General features: G+C 38.9%; 1 protein-coding gene across 1 annotated transcript in view; it reads left to right on the top strand.

Annotated features, from left to right (window-relative positions):
- Positions 1-16,336, top strand: part of MAGI1 (membrane associated guanylate kinase, WW and PDZ domain containing 1) — a 576,983-nt gene that overhangs the window by 479,026 nt on the left and 81,621 nt on the right. The window contains exons 6-10 of the mRNA XM_081805817.1: positions 3,183-3,265; positions 7,765-7,800; positions 13,373-13,430; positions 15,843-15,913; positions 15,944-15,996. Of these exons, the coding sequence (XP_081661943.1) occupies positions 3,183-3,265; positions 7,765-7,800; positions 13,373-13,430; positions 15,843-15,913; positions 15,944-15,996 (301 nt within the window). The remainder of the gene's footprint in view (positions 1-3,182; positions 3,266-7,764; positions 7,801-13,372; positions 13,431-15,842; positions 15,914-15,943; positions 15,997-16,336) is intronic.

Below are 16,336 nucleotides of genomic sequence, written 5' to 3'. Positions count from 1 at the left end.
CCCACCAACATCTGTCATTCCCTGACTTGTTAATTTTAGCCATTCTGACTGGTGTGAGGTGATATCTCATTGAGGTTTTGATTTGTATTTCCCGGATGCCGGGTGATGTTGAGCACTTTTTCATGTGTCTGTTGGCCATTTGGATGTCTTCTTTACAGAAATGTCTGTTCATATGATCTTACTGATATGAGGAATTTGAGAAACAAGACAGATAATAGGGGAAGGGGAAAAATGAAACAAGATGAAACCAGAGAGGGAGACAAACCATAAGAGACTCTTAATCTCAGGAAACAAACTGAGGGTTGCTGGAGTGGAGAGGGGTGGGAGGGCTGGGGTGGCTGGGTGATGGACATAGGGGAGGGTATGTACTATGGTGAGTGCTGTGAATTGTGTAAGACTGATGAATCACAGACCTGTACCCCTGAAACAAATAATACATTATATGTTAATAAAAATAAAGAAGAAAACAAAACATGAACCCTAAAAGGAATCATTGAGGGGTGCCTAAGTGGCTCAGTTGTTAAGTGTCTGCCTTCGGTTCAGGTCATGATCCCAGGGTCCTAGGATCCAGCCCCGCCTTGGGCTCCTGCTCAGCAGGAAGCCTGCTTCTCCTTCCCCCCACTCCCCCTGCTTGTGTTCCCTCTCTCCCTGTCTCTGTCTCTGTCAAATAAATAAAGTCTTTTTTAAAAAAAAAAGGAATCATTGATAAATACGATGTCATCAAAATGAAAAACATTTGCTTCAGAAAAGACCCTGATAAGAGGATAAAAAGGCAAACTACAGACTGGGAGAAAGTATTTGCAAACCCCATATCTGAAAATGGATTGATATCTATAGAGTATATAAAGAGCTCTCAAAACTCAACAGTAACATTAAAAAAATTCAATTAGAAAATGAACCACAGACGTTTCACTGAAGAGGATATGCAGATGGCAGATAAGCACATGAAAAAATGTTCACCCTCATTAGCCATTAGGGAAATGCAAATTAAAATCACAAAGATATCATTACATGCCTATTAGGATGGCTCAAATAAAAAAATAGTTAATAACAATAAATGATGGCAAAGATGAAGAGAAACTAGATCACTCATACATTGCTGGTGGGTATGTAAAATTGTATGACATTCTAGAAAACAGTTGGGGAGTTTCCTATAAAACTAAACATGCAACTACCATATGACCCAGCAATTGCACATTTGGCCAGAGAAGTGAACACTTAACATTCACACAAAAGCCTGGACATGAATGTTTATAGTAGCTTTATTCCAAAGAGCCAAAAACTGGAAATACCAGTTTTCCATGCCATTTCCAAATGCCATGGAATACTACTTAGCAAAGAAGGAATTAATTATCAATATATGTGACAACCTTGATGAGAATTAGCTGAATGAAAAATAGCATCCCCAAAGAGTACATATGTATGATTTCATGGAACATTTTTGCAGTGACAAAACCATGGAAATGGAGAACATAGATTAGTGGTTGCCAGGGATTTAAAACGGGTTTGAGGGGGCAGAGACTCGAAGAAAACCAAGTGTGGCTCTAAAAGGGTAACAAGAGGAAGAATCCTTGTTACGGTAGAAATGTTTTCTATCTTGACTGTCTGGAGATCGATATCCCAGTTGTGACATTTTACTTTAGTTTTGTAAGATGTTACCATTGGGGGAATCTGGGTAAAGGGCATGTGGGATCACTCTATGTTCTTTCTTATAAATGCATGTGAATCTATAATTATCTCAAAATACAAAAGTGTTTTTTAAAAAATCACAGATAATCTTCCCTCCCAGCAATGGCCATTTTTACTATCTTGCTGGTGTAGGAATAGCACAGACCGTGGGTTCTAGTGTTGGACTCCCAGGGTTTGTTCCCAGTGCTGCTAGGTATCAACACACAGTAACCTTGTACCAATTTTCTCACCTCTGTCCTCATTTTTCTCATCTGCAAAATGTATTAATACTTATTAATAGTTCCTTCATAGGGTTATCTTAAGGATTGGTAAATTGTAACATACGTGTAAAAGAACGGATTCTGGTAGTTGTAAGTGATGACAGTTGTTACTATATTACCTTTCATTTGTTTTCTTTTCCTTTTCATACAGTTGAGATGATTTCTATTATACATTTGCATTGTTTTTCACTTAAGTCTTAAGTTTTTTCAACAATTAATAAGACTTGGATCTCAAATAACTGTGGCAATGTTTTTCAGCATTTACAACCTAAACTGCAGACTTTCAAAAACAATTGAAGTTACTACCTCAGTTTCCCCCCAAAAGTTTTGTTCATTTCTTGTTTTCATTTCTGGTTTGCAGCGTGAACTGCTGGCCTTGTAGTTCGTTGCCCCTCCCATTGAGCTTGCCATAGTGTGGCCCAGGAGCTCACGCAGAACTTTGTCCCAGGGTCCTGAGCTGCTTCCGGGCAGTTCCTCCAGACATTCTCATGACGCTTCTAACATGGTTGCAAGGCGGTAATCGGGAATATTACTGTACACTCTCAGACCTTCAAGGCCTCGCTCACTGTCTGTTGAAACACTTCATCTGGAGTCGGGCTGTGCCCTCCAGAAGGCAGACATGTTTAGCTTCTTCAAGCTTTGTGTGGGTTTTTTTTGGCCCAGGTTCTGTTTATAGTAGGTAATTCCAGGTTGCCTTCACTTTGTGTGCAACGAAATTCAGGATGCTGTGATTAATGATCGGTATTAGCCGCTGTGGGCCAATTGCGTGAACTGAGGTAGTTTCACAATGTCAGGGGAAATCTTATGTAATATAATGAGTGAAATAGCAGCCTTCTTTGTGAATTACAGCATCCAAGGTTTCAAATTTAAAGCAAATTGGAGTTTGCTCTTCTGCAAAAGTGAAGACTAAAATAAGTCTAGACAAGAGGAGACCGTATGGACAAGGGGTATCATTTGGAACTCATTTTTCAAAAATAAAACTGGCATCACATGTTAAGCTTTCCATAATGGAATGATTATACCTTAGATAAGTAAAAAGTCTACCTAAGGCCCTTCCCAAGCCTTTTCAGATTCCAAACTTGGGCTCTCTTCTGGGTTGGGTTTGCTGTTGGAAAGTAGCTTTGCTCTGGTTGAGGGGAAATGTTCAAGAGCGTGTAATTCTTTTTGTCATTGAGGTTTTTGCCTTTTTTTTCCTTTTCAAATGTATTTCTTGTTTTTGTTTCTTGATTTCAGCCATAACACAAAGACAACATCTTGGTTAGACCCTCGGTGCCTGAACAAGCAGCAGAAGCCTCTGGAAGAGTGTGAAGATGATGGTAAGGGGCTAGGAAGGTCTTGGTTCAAGTGAGCTGGGGGCTTATTCACATGTGCAAGTTTTAAGGAGTTATATAGCAAGGTCAACCAGGTTTTAACAAGTGAGTTTTTAAAAGGTCATCCAATTTCTGGAAAGTGACCTGTAGTTTCCAAAAGCAGTAGGGGAATCAGACTTGTTTGAAAAGAACAGTTTGTTTATACATAAAGGCAGATGCATGCTACTATCTCCATTAGAAACAGAACTTTAAGACAGACTATTTCAATGAAGATAAAACCTCTGCCTTCAGGACCTTGGAGAAAACTCAAGAAAATCTCTAGGAATATAGAAACCAAAGTTGCTCTGGTTACTTACCTATTGGATCCTGATCCTATATTATAAAAGTCTTAAAGGAAAAAAATCAAGAGCTTTTCTTAAATTCTACGTGTTCATAACTTGACAAAGGGAAAGCAGATCTTGACTTCTTAGGATCTATCCTCATTATCTGAAAAGTACATTCATCTAAGATCTTTCTTAGATGAGGTGTTACCCTTAGCCTGACTCTGCCTGTTAATCTCGAAAAAGAATCAATTGGCTATAAGAGTTACTATTTTGAAAAGTTTATTTCAAAGTTTTGGGATTTCTAATTACTTTTCCAAAATGGAAAAAAAAAAAATTAGAACAAATGTGTGCCTTTTCAGTACAGCAAAGTCTATCCCAAGTTCTACCAGAATTATTTTTTTGACATGGATGAATTAAAAGGGAAATGACTTGTTTTGCTACTCATTATTCATCTCTGGCATTTAAATTAGTGGTATAATTATGGAGTACGTATTTTACTATAAGATAATGAAACTTTATTAATTTGTCCTATGGCGCAGAATTGTTTTATATATATAAACTTGAGGTTTGTCTGAAAATGTAAGCCAGTAAAGTGTAATACTGCCAAAACCTTGTACTCCTAGATCCTTCTGCTCTACACGGATTGCAGATACCATGAAATGAGCATAAAATTGGGTGTTCATATTTAGCTATAGAGTGACTGCAAATGGAAATACAAATCCTTCTGACTAAGGAGGCATGACTGAGATGCTCATTTTATTTTGGTTGCTTAGTCCCGTTCCTGAAGAAGGAATGGAACGTGTGTGGTCAGCTTCATTATTTGCATGCTTCAGGGATAAGGAACTGTCCAGATTATTCAAATATTATGTTTCATATATAAAATAAAAGTGACCAGTTTTCAAAGATCAGAATATAAATACACTCAGCCGTAAAATTTCAGGGACCAAAATTTAATCTTTATTTGATGCTTGATGATTGTGAAGGCATTTTCGACTTCTTATTACCATAGGAGAGCTTCAGTGTCGATCTCCTTTATAATTATACTGGGAACATACAAAAATGAGTGTTAATATAGTTTATAGATGATAGAAGACTCCAATAGCTTTTACCAAGAGAAACTTAATGGAGTAGAAGTGTTGAGTAGAATGGCTGAATTATTTTGTGACCAAATCTAGTACAGTTGACCCTTGAACAACATAGGTTTGGACCGCACTGGTCCATTTTTGTGTGGATTTTTTTCCATAAATATATTAGAAAAAGTTTTGGAGATTTCTGACAATTTGAAAAACCTGCAAATGAATCTTACAGCTTTGAAGTACCAAAAATATTAAGAAAAGATTAAGTATTATTGTAAGAATATAGTATATAATACTTAGAATGTACAAAAGAAGTGTTAATCGAATATATTATTGGTAAGGTTTTCAACAGTAGGCTATTTGTAGTTAAGTTTTGGGGAAGTCAAAAGTTACACACAGATTGTTAACTGCGGAGAGTCAATGCCCCCTAACCCCTGTGTTTTTTTGTTTTTTTTGTTTTTTAAACCCCTGTGTTGTTTAAGGGTCAACTGTTATTTTTAATTCTTAGAATTCTTGTCATTGGTGTTAATGATATTATCTGGAACAAGTATGTATTCATACCAAATACCATTAGTTTATGAATTATCCCTTCAACATTAGGATTCACAGAACCTTTTTCTAGTAGAAATTATATGCATGTCTGTGTGCCTGTATACATAAACAATATAAATATATAACTAGATGTTACCACTCGGTCATTTATCAGTTCCCACACCTGCATTTTCTGTTGCCTGTTAACACAAATCTACCTTGTGTTGTTGTTTATGTTGTGACACAAAGAAGAATAATGTTGTTGGTCACAGTATTCCTCCTGTATTTCTTTCTGTTCTCTGGAAGTCATACACACATGGAATGTAACAATATAGCATCACACTTATTGTAAAAAATTTATATATTGTTTCCTAACTCAAAAAAGTGATGAACTGGTTTGGGATTTTGATCCTCAGTGTATAACTCCTTTTGTTGTTTCTGTGTATCGAGTTGAATTAAAAGCCTTTCACCTTGCCTCTGAGCTCCAGGCCAATATTTGAATCTGCCTGGTTGATAATGCTCTTTGTCTGAAAGAGACTTCAAACTAGTCTGCTTAAAACCCAACTATTGATCTCTTCCCCACCCAAACCTGGTCCTCTGTAAGTGTTCCCTATCTCGGTCGAGGGTAAAATTCATGCATACCTAACAGTCCCCCTTGACCTACTACTTCTCTTGACATTCATTTCAGCCCATCTACCCTTTGAATTTACTTTGCCTCCCAGATATCTCTGGAATCCATTCACTATTTTCTTTACCACCTGTAGCATCCTAGGTCAGGCCACACTCATCTCTCACCCAGACTCTTTCCCACTCTCCTTACACTGTACCCAGAGCAGTCTTTTAAAATGTCAGTGTGATTGTGTTATCATGGACCACCCCCTCAAGCCCTATTCACTGGTTCTCTGCACCATAAATACTCAGCCCTCCCCATAGCTGGTCCCCAAGCCCTAAGTGGTTTGACCTCTGGCTTTTCTCACTCTTACTCCTCTCCGCTCTGCCCTTCATCCCTACTAGTTCTCTCTCAGAATATTCTTACACTTCACAAACAGTTATTGATTGCCTTCTATATTTCAAGTGTGTCCTAAGAACTTCAGATGTATCAATGAACACAACAGTCAAAATTCCCTGCTGTCAGAAAGCTCAAATTTCAGTCATTCATCACTGTAGGTCTTTTTGTTAAATTGTTCATACCCTTTAGGTTATAGCTCAGAGACTGTTTCCTTGACCTTGCCCCCAGATACGAGTAGGTCACTGTGTGATGTGTGTTACCTTAGAGAAATAATCACAGTTTTAACTTTAGTTTTATTTATGGGAGTTTGGGATTTGTCTCCTCCTCCAAAAGGATATTTGATCTGTCCTTTTGCACAGTGACTGGCCCGTGGTAGGTCTCTCTCATTAAATGCTTATCGGAGAAATGAATGAACGCACCCCCAAAGACATTATTAGATAATATTTAAGTGGGCATTTTCTTGACAGATTTTATGTAAATAAGATTCCATTTTTCAGAGACAATGCCAGCACCAAAACTTATTGTTGGCAATTGAATCACTTTTAAGTCAAGGCTTTACAAGGCGTATAGCGCCACGTTGATTACTGAAGTCAGTAACGGAGACATATATTCATCCATCCGTCCATTTTGAAATATTTAGTACTTACCATGTACCAAAAACTCCTGGGCACTGAGCATTTTGCAGTGTGAAAACGGTTTTATTCCCGTGTTTGTGGAACCTACAGTACACGGGGAACAGCCACTTGCTCTGTAGCTGGAGAGACTTTATGCGTGAAGTGATTTGTTGTGTGCTGTTCTGTGTTCTCAGTTATCATACAGCGTTTTACTTACAGCAGGAGGAGGTCGAGCATGGAAAGGATCTTGACTGGTTTTGCCCCCTGACTTATTGAGAACATTTTCATTCTAATATTTCTGAGCTGTTTGACTTAGAAATCCTATACAAACTAAGCGATGCCTTCCCATACTCATTTCAGGGCAGCCTTCAAGCCTGCTTTCCCAACGTGCAACATCCTGACATAATTCCTCTCTAACTCCCTCTGTAAGACGCTGTCAAGTGTAGTGCATTTTACAATCTGCATTCTCAATTTGACCTCACCTTCCATTTTTCAGGCAGCAGCATTACTTCTAAGTTAAGTAATGCATTAATTGTGAGTATAATTGCCTCACTGATTAGAGGATTATTGCAGGATTAAAAGGTCTAATATTGAAAGGTGTAACAGCTTTGTTTGCCCGAAATAAGGTCTGTAATAAGTGACTTCCCACTTTAAGAACATTGAAACCGCGAAGGTATTTGTCATCTTCTACCACCAATCAAACCCCATTCTGACATGCAAGGATATGAGCCATATAATTATGTTGCCAATATCAGCTCTTACCGTTTTGTGATTTACACTGAGGTCTCCGGTTTACTAGCCAAGCCAATGAGATAGGCCACAATGCAGGTAAGGACAAAACGGAGTGATGTGTTGCTGCTGTTTTTCTGAGGGGAGTTTTCTTTCTTGGTGTTGGTGTCTGAATTTTTCTTTCTCTCTTTTCTGTCTCATTCCCGCTATTCCTTTGGAGAAGAAGGGGTCCACACCGAGGAGCTGGACAGTGAACTAGGTAAACCCTCCCAGCCTGCTGCTGCTGCATGACTTGCCCCGAATGCTTTTTGTCTCCAGCGAATTGCTTATTCCTTCAGTTTCTTTAGTTTGCACTTCTTCAATGATGATTTTCATTCCAGCTTATCCATGAAAGGTCAATCTTACAACCCTAATGTCTGACTTGGCAGGCATCATGCAGAGTTGTAATAAGTTGTGTTTACAAAGAAAATGTCTGAGTGCATCAAGACTAGAATGAGAGTTAGCAAATTGGTGCTAGGTAGTCTTGTGAATTGAGGATTAAGAAGAGCCTTGAGAGGGTAGATGCTTGCTGTGTGCCTTCATCTCTGGTATGACCTACCTCTGCCTCATTTCTTTGTTTGGTGCAGGTGGTGATCTCCATGGGCCATGCAGAAAAGCAAAGCAAAACAAAACTAAAAATCCACCAAACGCATTAAGGATCTTTGTAGGAGTGATAGCAATACAGTGATTCTCCTGATCAACTGAATAGTTAATAAGTCTTAGTCTTGGGTTATTAAGTCACGAGCCACGTGGTGACTTTGTAGATGTAGTGAATGGCTTGAAAACCAGATACTGCGCTTCTATGTGACATTTTCCTTAGAGTGTGTGTATCCATGTAAATCAAGTCTCGACTAGTCTAGCTGTTGCAGTTAGAAATAATTTACATTTGCAGATAATGCCAGATGCTTTTGTCTTTGCTGTTGGAATATATTGAATTATGTTCTACGTAAGTTTTATGTTGGGCTTTGAACAATATTAAAATTAGTTTGCATTCCATCTGATGCATCTACTGAAGGATAGATTGGAAAGCCCAGGTTTTCAAGCTAAATTGCACATAAAAGCCTTGGCTTATTGAACATTGACCATCATGTATTTTTGAGATAGAAGATTATTTAACATCGATATGAAAAGAACTGTCCTGAGATTATTGAATCAGCCTAACATTTTTGAGATTGCCTTAAGAACTAAAAACATAAATAATAATACAGATTACTGTTTTAATGTGATTTTGTTTGTGTTTGTTATATAATAATCAATCATGGTTGACTGGAGTTATGATATAATGGAATTTAGCTCTGTTTTTCTTAATGTTGGGAACATATCCTGTTGTAACTGATAGATATGCTGACATTGATCGATAACTGTTGCATGGAGCTTATTTTTAAAAGATATTTAATAAGTTGTCCTTGTCATTATGGTAAGAAGGACTTGAGATTCACCCTGTGATCTAGAACAATTTGAAATTTGTTTTATCAAAAAAATTAATTGGTAATATTAAAGTAATAGAAAAAGACAACTAGTTTTTGAGACACACGATGAGTGTCTCAAATGCCTTAACCATTTGCTGAACCAATTTAAATCACTCTTGCTAGGTGATTGATACCCACTGCTATCTGTGGATGGCTGGTAGAGTTAATACAGCTGTGCACAGAGGCATATTTGCTTCTATGGAAGTTTAAATGTTGACATTTTTAGGAAAGAATTTTCTGTATTTTTCCCCCTGTAACTATAATATTGTGGGAACTTTCCTATGCTGTTGAAGATTGAAAAAAATAAGCGTTAATGACTACATATATCATTTCTCATGGTCACAGTGGTAATCCTGAGAGTTGGTTTGGTGACATAGCGGAACTGTCTCTGGGGGCAAATCAGGCTGCCTTGCTTCTTGTCCATTCTCCCATGTTTACTGGGGGGCTTTGTGAATTGGGCAAGTCACGCAACTTCTCTTAGCTTTCCTTTCCTTACCTGTCAAGAGAGGCTGAAAGAGGAGCTCCCATACTGTTTGTGAGGAAACTTAATGAAAATGTGTCTTAATATTTGTCCCTGCGATCAGTATATATTGTTGTTTCTAGTAGCTTTATTATTTAATAACTAATTCCATCTTGTTGGACTTTTTAATACTCTTTGTGGTACTTTTTGCCTTTAATATGGGTCAGGAGAAGAATGTGTATGTGGAAATGACCCAAATGTGTCCTTGTGGGTAGAGACAGGACTCTTGATTTTTGCCTGCACATATCCACCGTGTAAAGAGTAGTGTGTACACACACACACACACACACACACACAATTTTCTCTTGCATTCATTCCAGATTTTATTGACAAGCTTACTGCCCATTTTCTTAATAAGAGGGTCCTAATTTCAAACAATAGCAACTGTCAGGTTTTCAGAGAACAGTGAGGTTCCAGATGTGACAAGGAAACCCTGTCTGAGAGGTGGGGGCGGTTGGCTTAGGTGTTGGACACAGATCATTTGATTATAGAGTTGTCATTTCTGAACTCTGTTGTTTGAGCTGGGTCAGTGGCTGCATTATGCACTTTTGGTTTGCAGAATTTATCACATGCTCTGCAGACATCTTCCCAGAATTGAAAAGTACTCCCTTTTGGAATTATAGGGTATTTTAGGTGCTAACACCAACTCGGAGAGGTAGAGACAAGGAAAATGAGGTTCCCTCCCCACCAAGGCTAAGTCACAGTTTTGAAATCTATCTGTGATTGTGAACATGACTTTTAATCTATGTGCTGACATATCTCTTATGAAAAGAACGTAGCACATGTGACTGCTTCATATTTGCTTCTGTGGTAACAAGTAGTACAGGATGAGATTCTTAAAGGCAGGGCTAGCTAGCAAGCAGGCCATATAAATCTGTTCTGTTCCTTTCCTGCTTTCTTAGAACATGGCCATTTGTTGAGCCTACATGCCAGGTGCTGTGCAAAATGTCTTATAGGCATCCTCATTTAATCCATAGTTGACCCTTCAAGTAAATCCCAGTGAAAGATGTAGTTGCAGGATACTCAGTAACTAGTCTAATATCAGATCTATGAAGTGGTAGAGCGAAGGTTCAGTCCCCAGTCTGGACAACCCCGAAAGGGTCTTAGCCGCCTAAAATAGCTTTGACAGGTAGTATATTCTGGTCTGATGTCCAGCAGTTGTTAGACATAGGGGCTGACCCTTCAGGCGACAGCAGAGTTTTTAGTAAAAAAAAAAAAAAAAAATTGTAGTCATTATTTTCTGGGCTTTGGCATTTTCTGTCATTCTCAGTTTTTTAGAACCGGAAGACAAATTCGAGGACAAACATCTTCCTTTTTTAAATCGATGACCCATTTCTATTTTAAGCATTAGGAGACTAATTCCTATTATTAAGTTAATCACCACATTGGAAGTGAGAAATCTATCTTTTCAACTGAAAATGAGTTTTAGCTTGGAAAACTGGAAAATTTCTGGAGTTTGCTAATCCGTTCCAGAAGATGTGTGTAAATTTGCAAGTGTCCAGGAATAGCCGTTGATCTGCCGCATTTCTCAACCCTAGAGTATAAAGGTTTTGACTAGACAACAGGACTAAGGTCAGAGGTGGCTTCTTTTTTGTACCCTCTTCAGACCTCAATCAAAGCACTAACTGTATAGTGTTTGAATTGTCTGCTTAGTTGTGCACTTGTAATTATCTTTGTGTTCCGGGTGCTAACCACACCCTCAAGCAGACAATAGACCCTCTCTAAATGTTGACAAATTAATAATTGAATGAGTTAACATACAGTATTCTATTAGTTTCAGGTGTACAATATAGTGATTCAGCAATTCTGTATATCACTGGTGCTCATTGTAAGTGTGCAGATGAATTAAATTCTTAATATTTCAAGTTTTATCTAAAGCTAGGCCAAATATTCAAGGTTGCAAATTTTGGAAAAGATCTGGTTCAGTGAAACATAGAGTGGGCCCCTCACATTTACCCACTCCTGCCCCTGCCTGAACAAACATGTGGACTGTACCCCAATTTGCATTTTTTTAATATTCGATTTCTCAACTCCTTGGAAATATTTTCCTGGTTCATTTTCATTTAAATGGTAATTTCCAGCTTTGTAAGGGGAAACCATTTCTCAGGCATTTGATTTGCATCAGTTCATATGGCTTGGTGGATAAAAATGCCAAGTTGTATCAACATCTGCAAATTGGACCTGTCTTGCATTTTAGTAGCTCATGTCTCCTGGAATTCAAAGACTTCTTTAAAACCTGCTAAGTGTTTAAAAAAAATGAGAAGAAAAGGGGAAAAACCTGTCTCTTTGTTTGCAAATAGATAACGTGGAGCAAAAACCATGAAATTAATGTCTCTTGATACGCAGCCAAATCTGAGCAAAACATAAACTTTGAGTAATTAGCAGTGTGTGTTTGCGTGCACGCACGTGACTCCGTTTCAGTGCGGGACGGTTTGTGGCATATGTAAGCTTATGCCTTGATGACAGAGTCATTCTTTGGAAATAGTGACCATAGGAGTCCTTGAGTTAAAAAAAAAAAAAAAGAATCTAGTATTTCAAAATAAGTGACATTTCAAGTGTTTGTAATATTCTGTTCATGTTGGTCTTAATAGCTGACTTCTAGGAAGAATGATTCACTTTGGAGTAGTGCATTATACAAGCTTGCCGCAACCGTGTATATATCCGAGTGGCTTTGAAATTAAGTTGAGTAATTGCTCCTCTGCTTGAAAGAATTGCTTAGTGACACAAAACACAACCTGGTTGCTTCTTTCACCAAGTTAAATTATCTGGTGCAATGGGTTTTTTCATAATAGATTCTTGCTGTGGCAGAAGTCACTATTAGCTAGTTAATAAAGTTCCAGCCTTTGTAGGAAACCTTGCGAAGTTAAGTCCAGGAGAGCACGGGTGAGTTTTCAGAAAGGCACGGAAATCCCGCAATGCCATTTTACGTGACCACGAGAAAGGAATAAAATCTTCCCCCTTAACTAGTGAGTTCTCAGAGGGCAGGACCTATGTTTCTGCTTTCGCAAGCAAAGTGCTGCCGAAGGTGGGTCTGTTTGAATATAGCACCTAAGTGATAGATGCCTGCAATTTGAAAGCCCATGTCCATCTTTTACTTACTTGGCAGCATTTTAATTAGAAACAAGGAAGAGGGGCGCCTGGGCGGCTCAGTTGGTTAAGCGACTGCCTTCAGCTCAGGTCATGATCCTGGAGTCCCGGGATCGAGTCCCGCATCGGGCTCCCTGCTCAGCGGGGGGTCTGCTTCTCCCTCTGCCCTCTTCCCTCTCTTGCTATCTGTCTCTCATTCTCTCTCTCTCAAATAAATAAATAAAATCTTTAAAAAAAAAAAAGAAAGAAACAAGGAGGAAATAAGATGCAAATTTTATTTTATTCCAGGGAGAGCAAAAACAGCACTATTGTATTGAAAATGAAAAGAAACATTAATTTTCATCCATTTTTGTTTGTGTGGTAAGGTAGTCTAGAAATACAATGGGAGAATTGTAAATGTATAAGGTATAAACTAGGCATTCAAGGCAAATTTTAACTATATTAATAGTTGATTCAGAACAAAGGCTTCTGGGACTACATTTTATTAAGTTTTATTAGCTTGTACAAAATATCAGTAAAGAATTGTTCCTCATTTAGAAAAATACACTGATAAATATAAGACTGCCTTCTAGTTTGTTGTTGTTAGGATACACAGTTTTCATTGGACTTAAGGCATTTTTATGAGTCTTTCTCTTTTTGCCTCACTCAGTTGTTGAAAATCCTTAAGCTCTTAAAGAATATGCTCTTCTTGCTCTAAATGTTCTTTTATTTTTCAGAACTGCCTGCTGGTTGGGAAAAGATTGAAGACCCTGTCTATGGTATCTACTATGTAGAGTAAGTGCCTATTAATCTCTATTTTAGTTTATACTCCTCTATAATTAGGTACATTTATGCTGATCAGAGTTTGTCATCATTATATGGTCCAAACTGATACTAATAACAACAACATAATAATTTTATAATGAAAATATATATGCATATATTAGTGAATGAGAAAATATTCAGCAAATCTGAAGACAGTAAATTATATCCTAAAATTCATGAGGGCAAGATCTATGTCTTTTGTTTACCACTGTTTTACCAGGACCCAACACAGTCCTGGCATATGGCAGCTACTCAGTAAGTATTAGTTGAATGAATGAATGAATGAATGAAGAAAAGCAAACCAGATGAGTAGGTGTTATCTTCTGAAGAAGAACCTCTTTGCCTACTTTTTGCCCCACCCAGGTCTGAACTTTTCAGTAATTACTTATTTATTCATTCAGACTTTCTAAAAGGGCCAGACACATAGTAATGTATGAAATGTCACCAGGATTAAGAAGGTAATTCAGAACTGGCCCAAGCTGCAAGACCTTGTATGCTTCTTTGCCTCTCCCTTGCCTGAGGACCATCTACATAGCTCCTGCTTTCCATTTTTAAGACTCTTAAGCCCTCCTCATGACCTCCATAGTATGTACCTTTTTTAGCACTGGCCACACACTTTGTCCATTCATTAGAACCATCTATTGTTAGGATGATACTGAAAGAAAAGAAACCCGAGAGATTGGACATTGAAGCAGAAATGCTCTGTATCACTTCCTTCGAGAAAGATGAGAAATAACTAATAAAAAATCCTTTGAAAGAAACAAATGCTATATAAATATTCTATCATCATAATCCTACCTGGTGCAATGAAGATAACTAGCCAGCTTTCTATCCCTCATGCTGCTAGCAATGAAAAGTCATCTGCATCATGCCCTGGCAATAAGAGCATATGATGGAAATTGTAAAATGCTCAGCATCGTATTATAAAAAATTATAAGCTTAATATAGCAAGTGTCATTGGCCAGTACTCACATTGCTACCGCTGGACCTAACAAGAAGGATTTGGTGATTTGGGACTTTAGAAAAGCAAGCTCCATTCCTTCTTTGATACTTAGAAAATAAAATTCCATCGTGTGCCCTGCAGATCATCTTTCTTTCAGATGTTTAGTGGGGTTTCTGTATATTCGGGGTTCATTTGGAGTTCTCCCTCAACTAATTTGTGCATTAAGAGAGAAAGGGAAGAGGCGGTAACAGCTTTATAGGATAAAGAGACCTGGTTTGAGGGGAGAGTTGTTACCTTCATATCTGGTCCTCCTCCCTGTGTCTTAGCAGCTCCACCTGCCTGCTGTGGTAGACCGTTTCTTAGCATGAAATTGCCTACAAGAATTAGCAAATAAGCAACCAGTCCTAGGAATGAGAGGTAATTAGTCTCTCCACCCTATTTGACAAGCCTGTCTTTAAGAAATATTTTGAGTTCTGAATACTTTAACCACATAATAGGTATGTTCCCGAACCTCTAATGAAGTATGATTTTGGTGGAAAAAAGAAAGAATGTATGTATGCTTGTGTGTATATATTTGTGTAATACATGTGTATATACACTAAGGTCATGGCAAAAAAACCATATATGTACACGTATTCATATGGACGTGTGTGTGTGTGTGCATTTTTGTTTGGCCGTGGCCTTATTAGTTTGGGAGCCATCTGAAGTATCTGGGTCTCTGTCACTTTGAACGCATCACATTTGCTTAGGTTTGCTGCATTTGGAGTTTTTTTGCCTAAGGCTTAGACTTTTAATCCTGGCTCCATGTCAGTTGATCAAAATAGTTGACAGATGTTGGTAGAGCCCTTCTTTGAACTTCGGGTGAGTGCTTCTGCCCCTGTGAACTGCGGTAGGAAGTCACATAGCACTCTGGCATTGTGTGTTACACACAACATTGTATCTCCGCTTTAATCTCATTTTTTTTTTTTTTATCATTCTAACAATCTACTCTGTGTTGAATTAAAGCACCTCTCCCTGTAGGGTGCTTCCTTGGACATTTGGAAAAGTCAGTGGTTAAAATCCTGGGATTTGAAAGCAGGCAGACCTGAGCTTACATGCCTCTTTCTTGTTTACTAGCTGTGTTATGTTAGGTGAGTCATTAACTGCTCAGAAATTTACTTTCCTTACCAGAAAAATGTGAATAAAAGTGGGACCTACCTCCTGTCCTTTACTGAAGATTTTTAAATAAAATACATGAAAAACTGGTAGCATCTAAGCAGTCAGGATGTGGAAGGTGTTCATGTCTTTTTCCTCATCCTGACTGCACACGTCAACACGGGATGGTCAGTGTCGCAGACCACCTGCTTTGCTTGGTTCCAATCCAGGGCCTCGGCCAGACTGGCATTTTGCTTGGGCGAGGAAATGTTTCCTAACCGAATACTGTGTGTCTCCTGCTCCAGCCACATCAACAGGAAGACACAATATGAGAATCCAGTTCTAGAAGCCAAACGGAAGAAGCAGCTTGAGCAGCGGCAGCAACCTCAGCAGCAGCCCCAGCAGCAGCCGCAGCCCGAAGGTTGGCTTTCCCCGGATGTGTGGGCAGAGGAGCCTGGGGCAAAGCCTGGGCGCTGACACCCCTGTGTGGTCAGACCCGGCCTCTGTGTTCGCGTCCTCCCGCCTTGTGGCAGGCAGACCTGCTGTCCTGCAGGGGGGTGGATGACAGAGCTTCTGCTGGAGCTCCCTGCCCAGAACTCAGACAGCTGGGGGTGGGGTGGGGAAGGGGTGTGCAATCCCAAGCCTCCCCACCCCCACCCCCTCACTCTCCACTTTAATGTAGAAATAGGCTGTTGCCAAACTGGAGAACTTTCTGTTGCCCCAGCATGTTTATAATACCACCTGGTGTCTAAATCCAAACTGCTCTGAGCACTTTCAGAGGAGTTCCTGTGTATGAAAC

Source organism: Leptonychotes weddellii, chromosome 1 (genome assembly GCF_054177405.1).
Source record: "Leptonychotes weddellii isolate Sample4059 chromosome 1, ASM5417740v2, whole genome shotgun sequence".
In the NCBI taxonomy this organism is placed as follows: Eukaryota; Metazoa; Chordata; class Mammalia; order Carnivora; family Phocidae; genus Leptonychotes; species Leptonychotes weddellii.
Note: the sequence above shows the minus strand (reverse complement) of the source record. Positions and strands in the feature narration are given on the sequence as shown.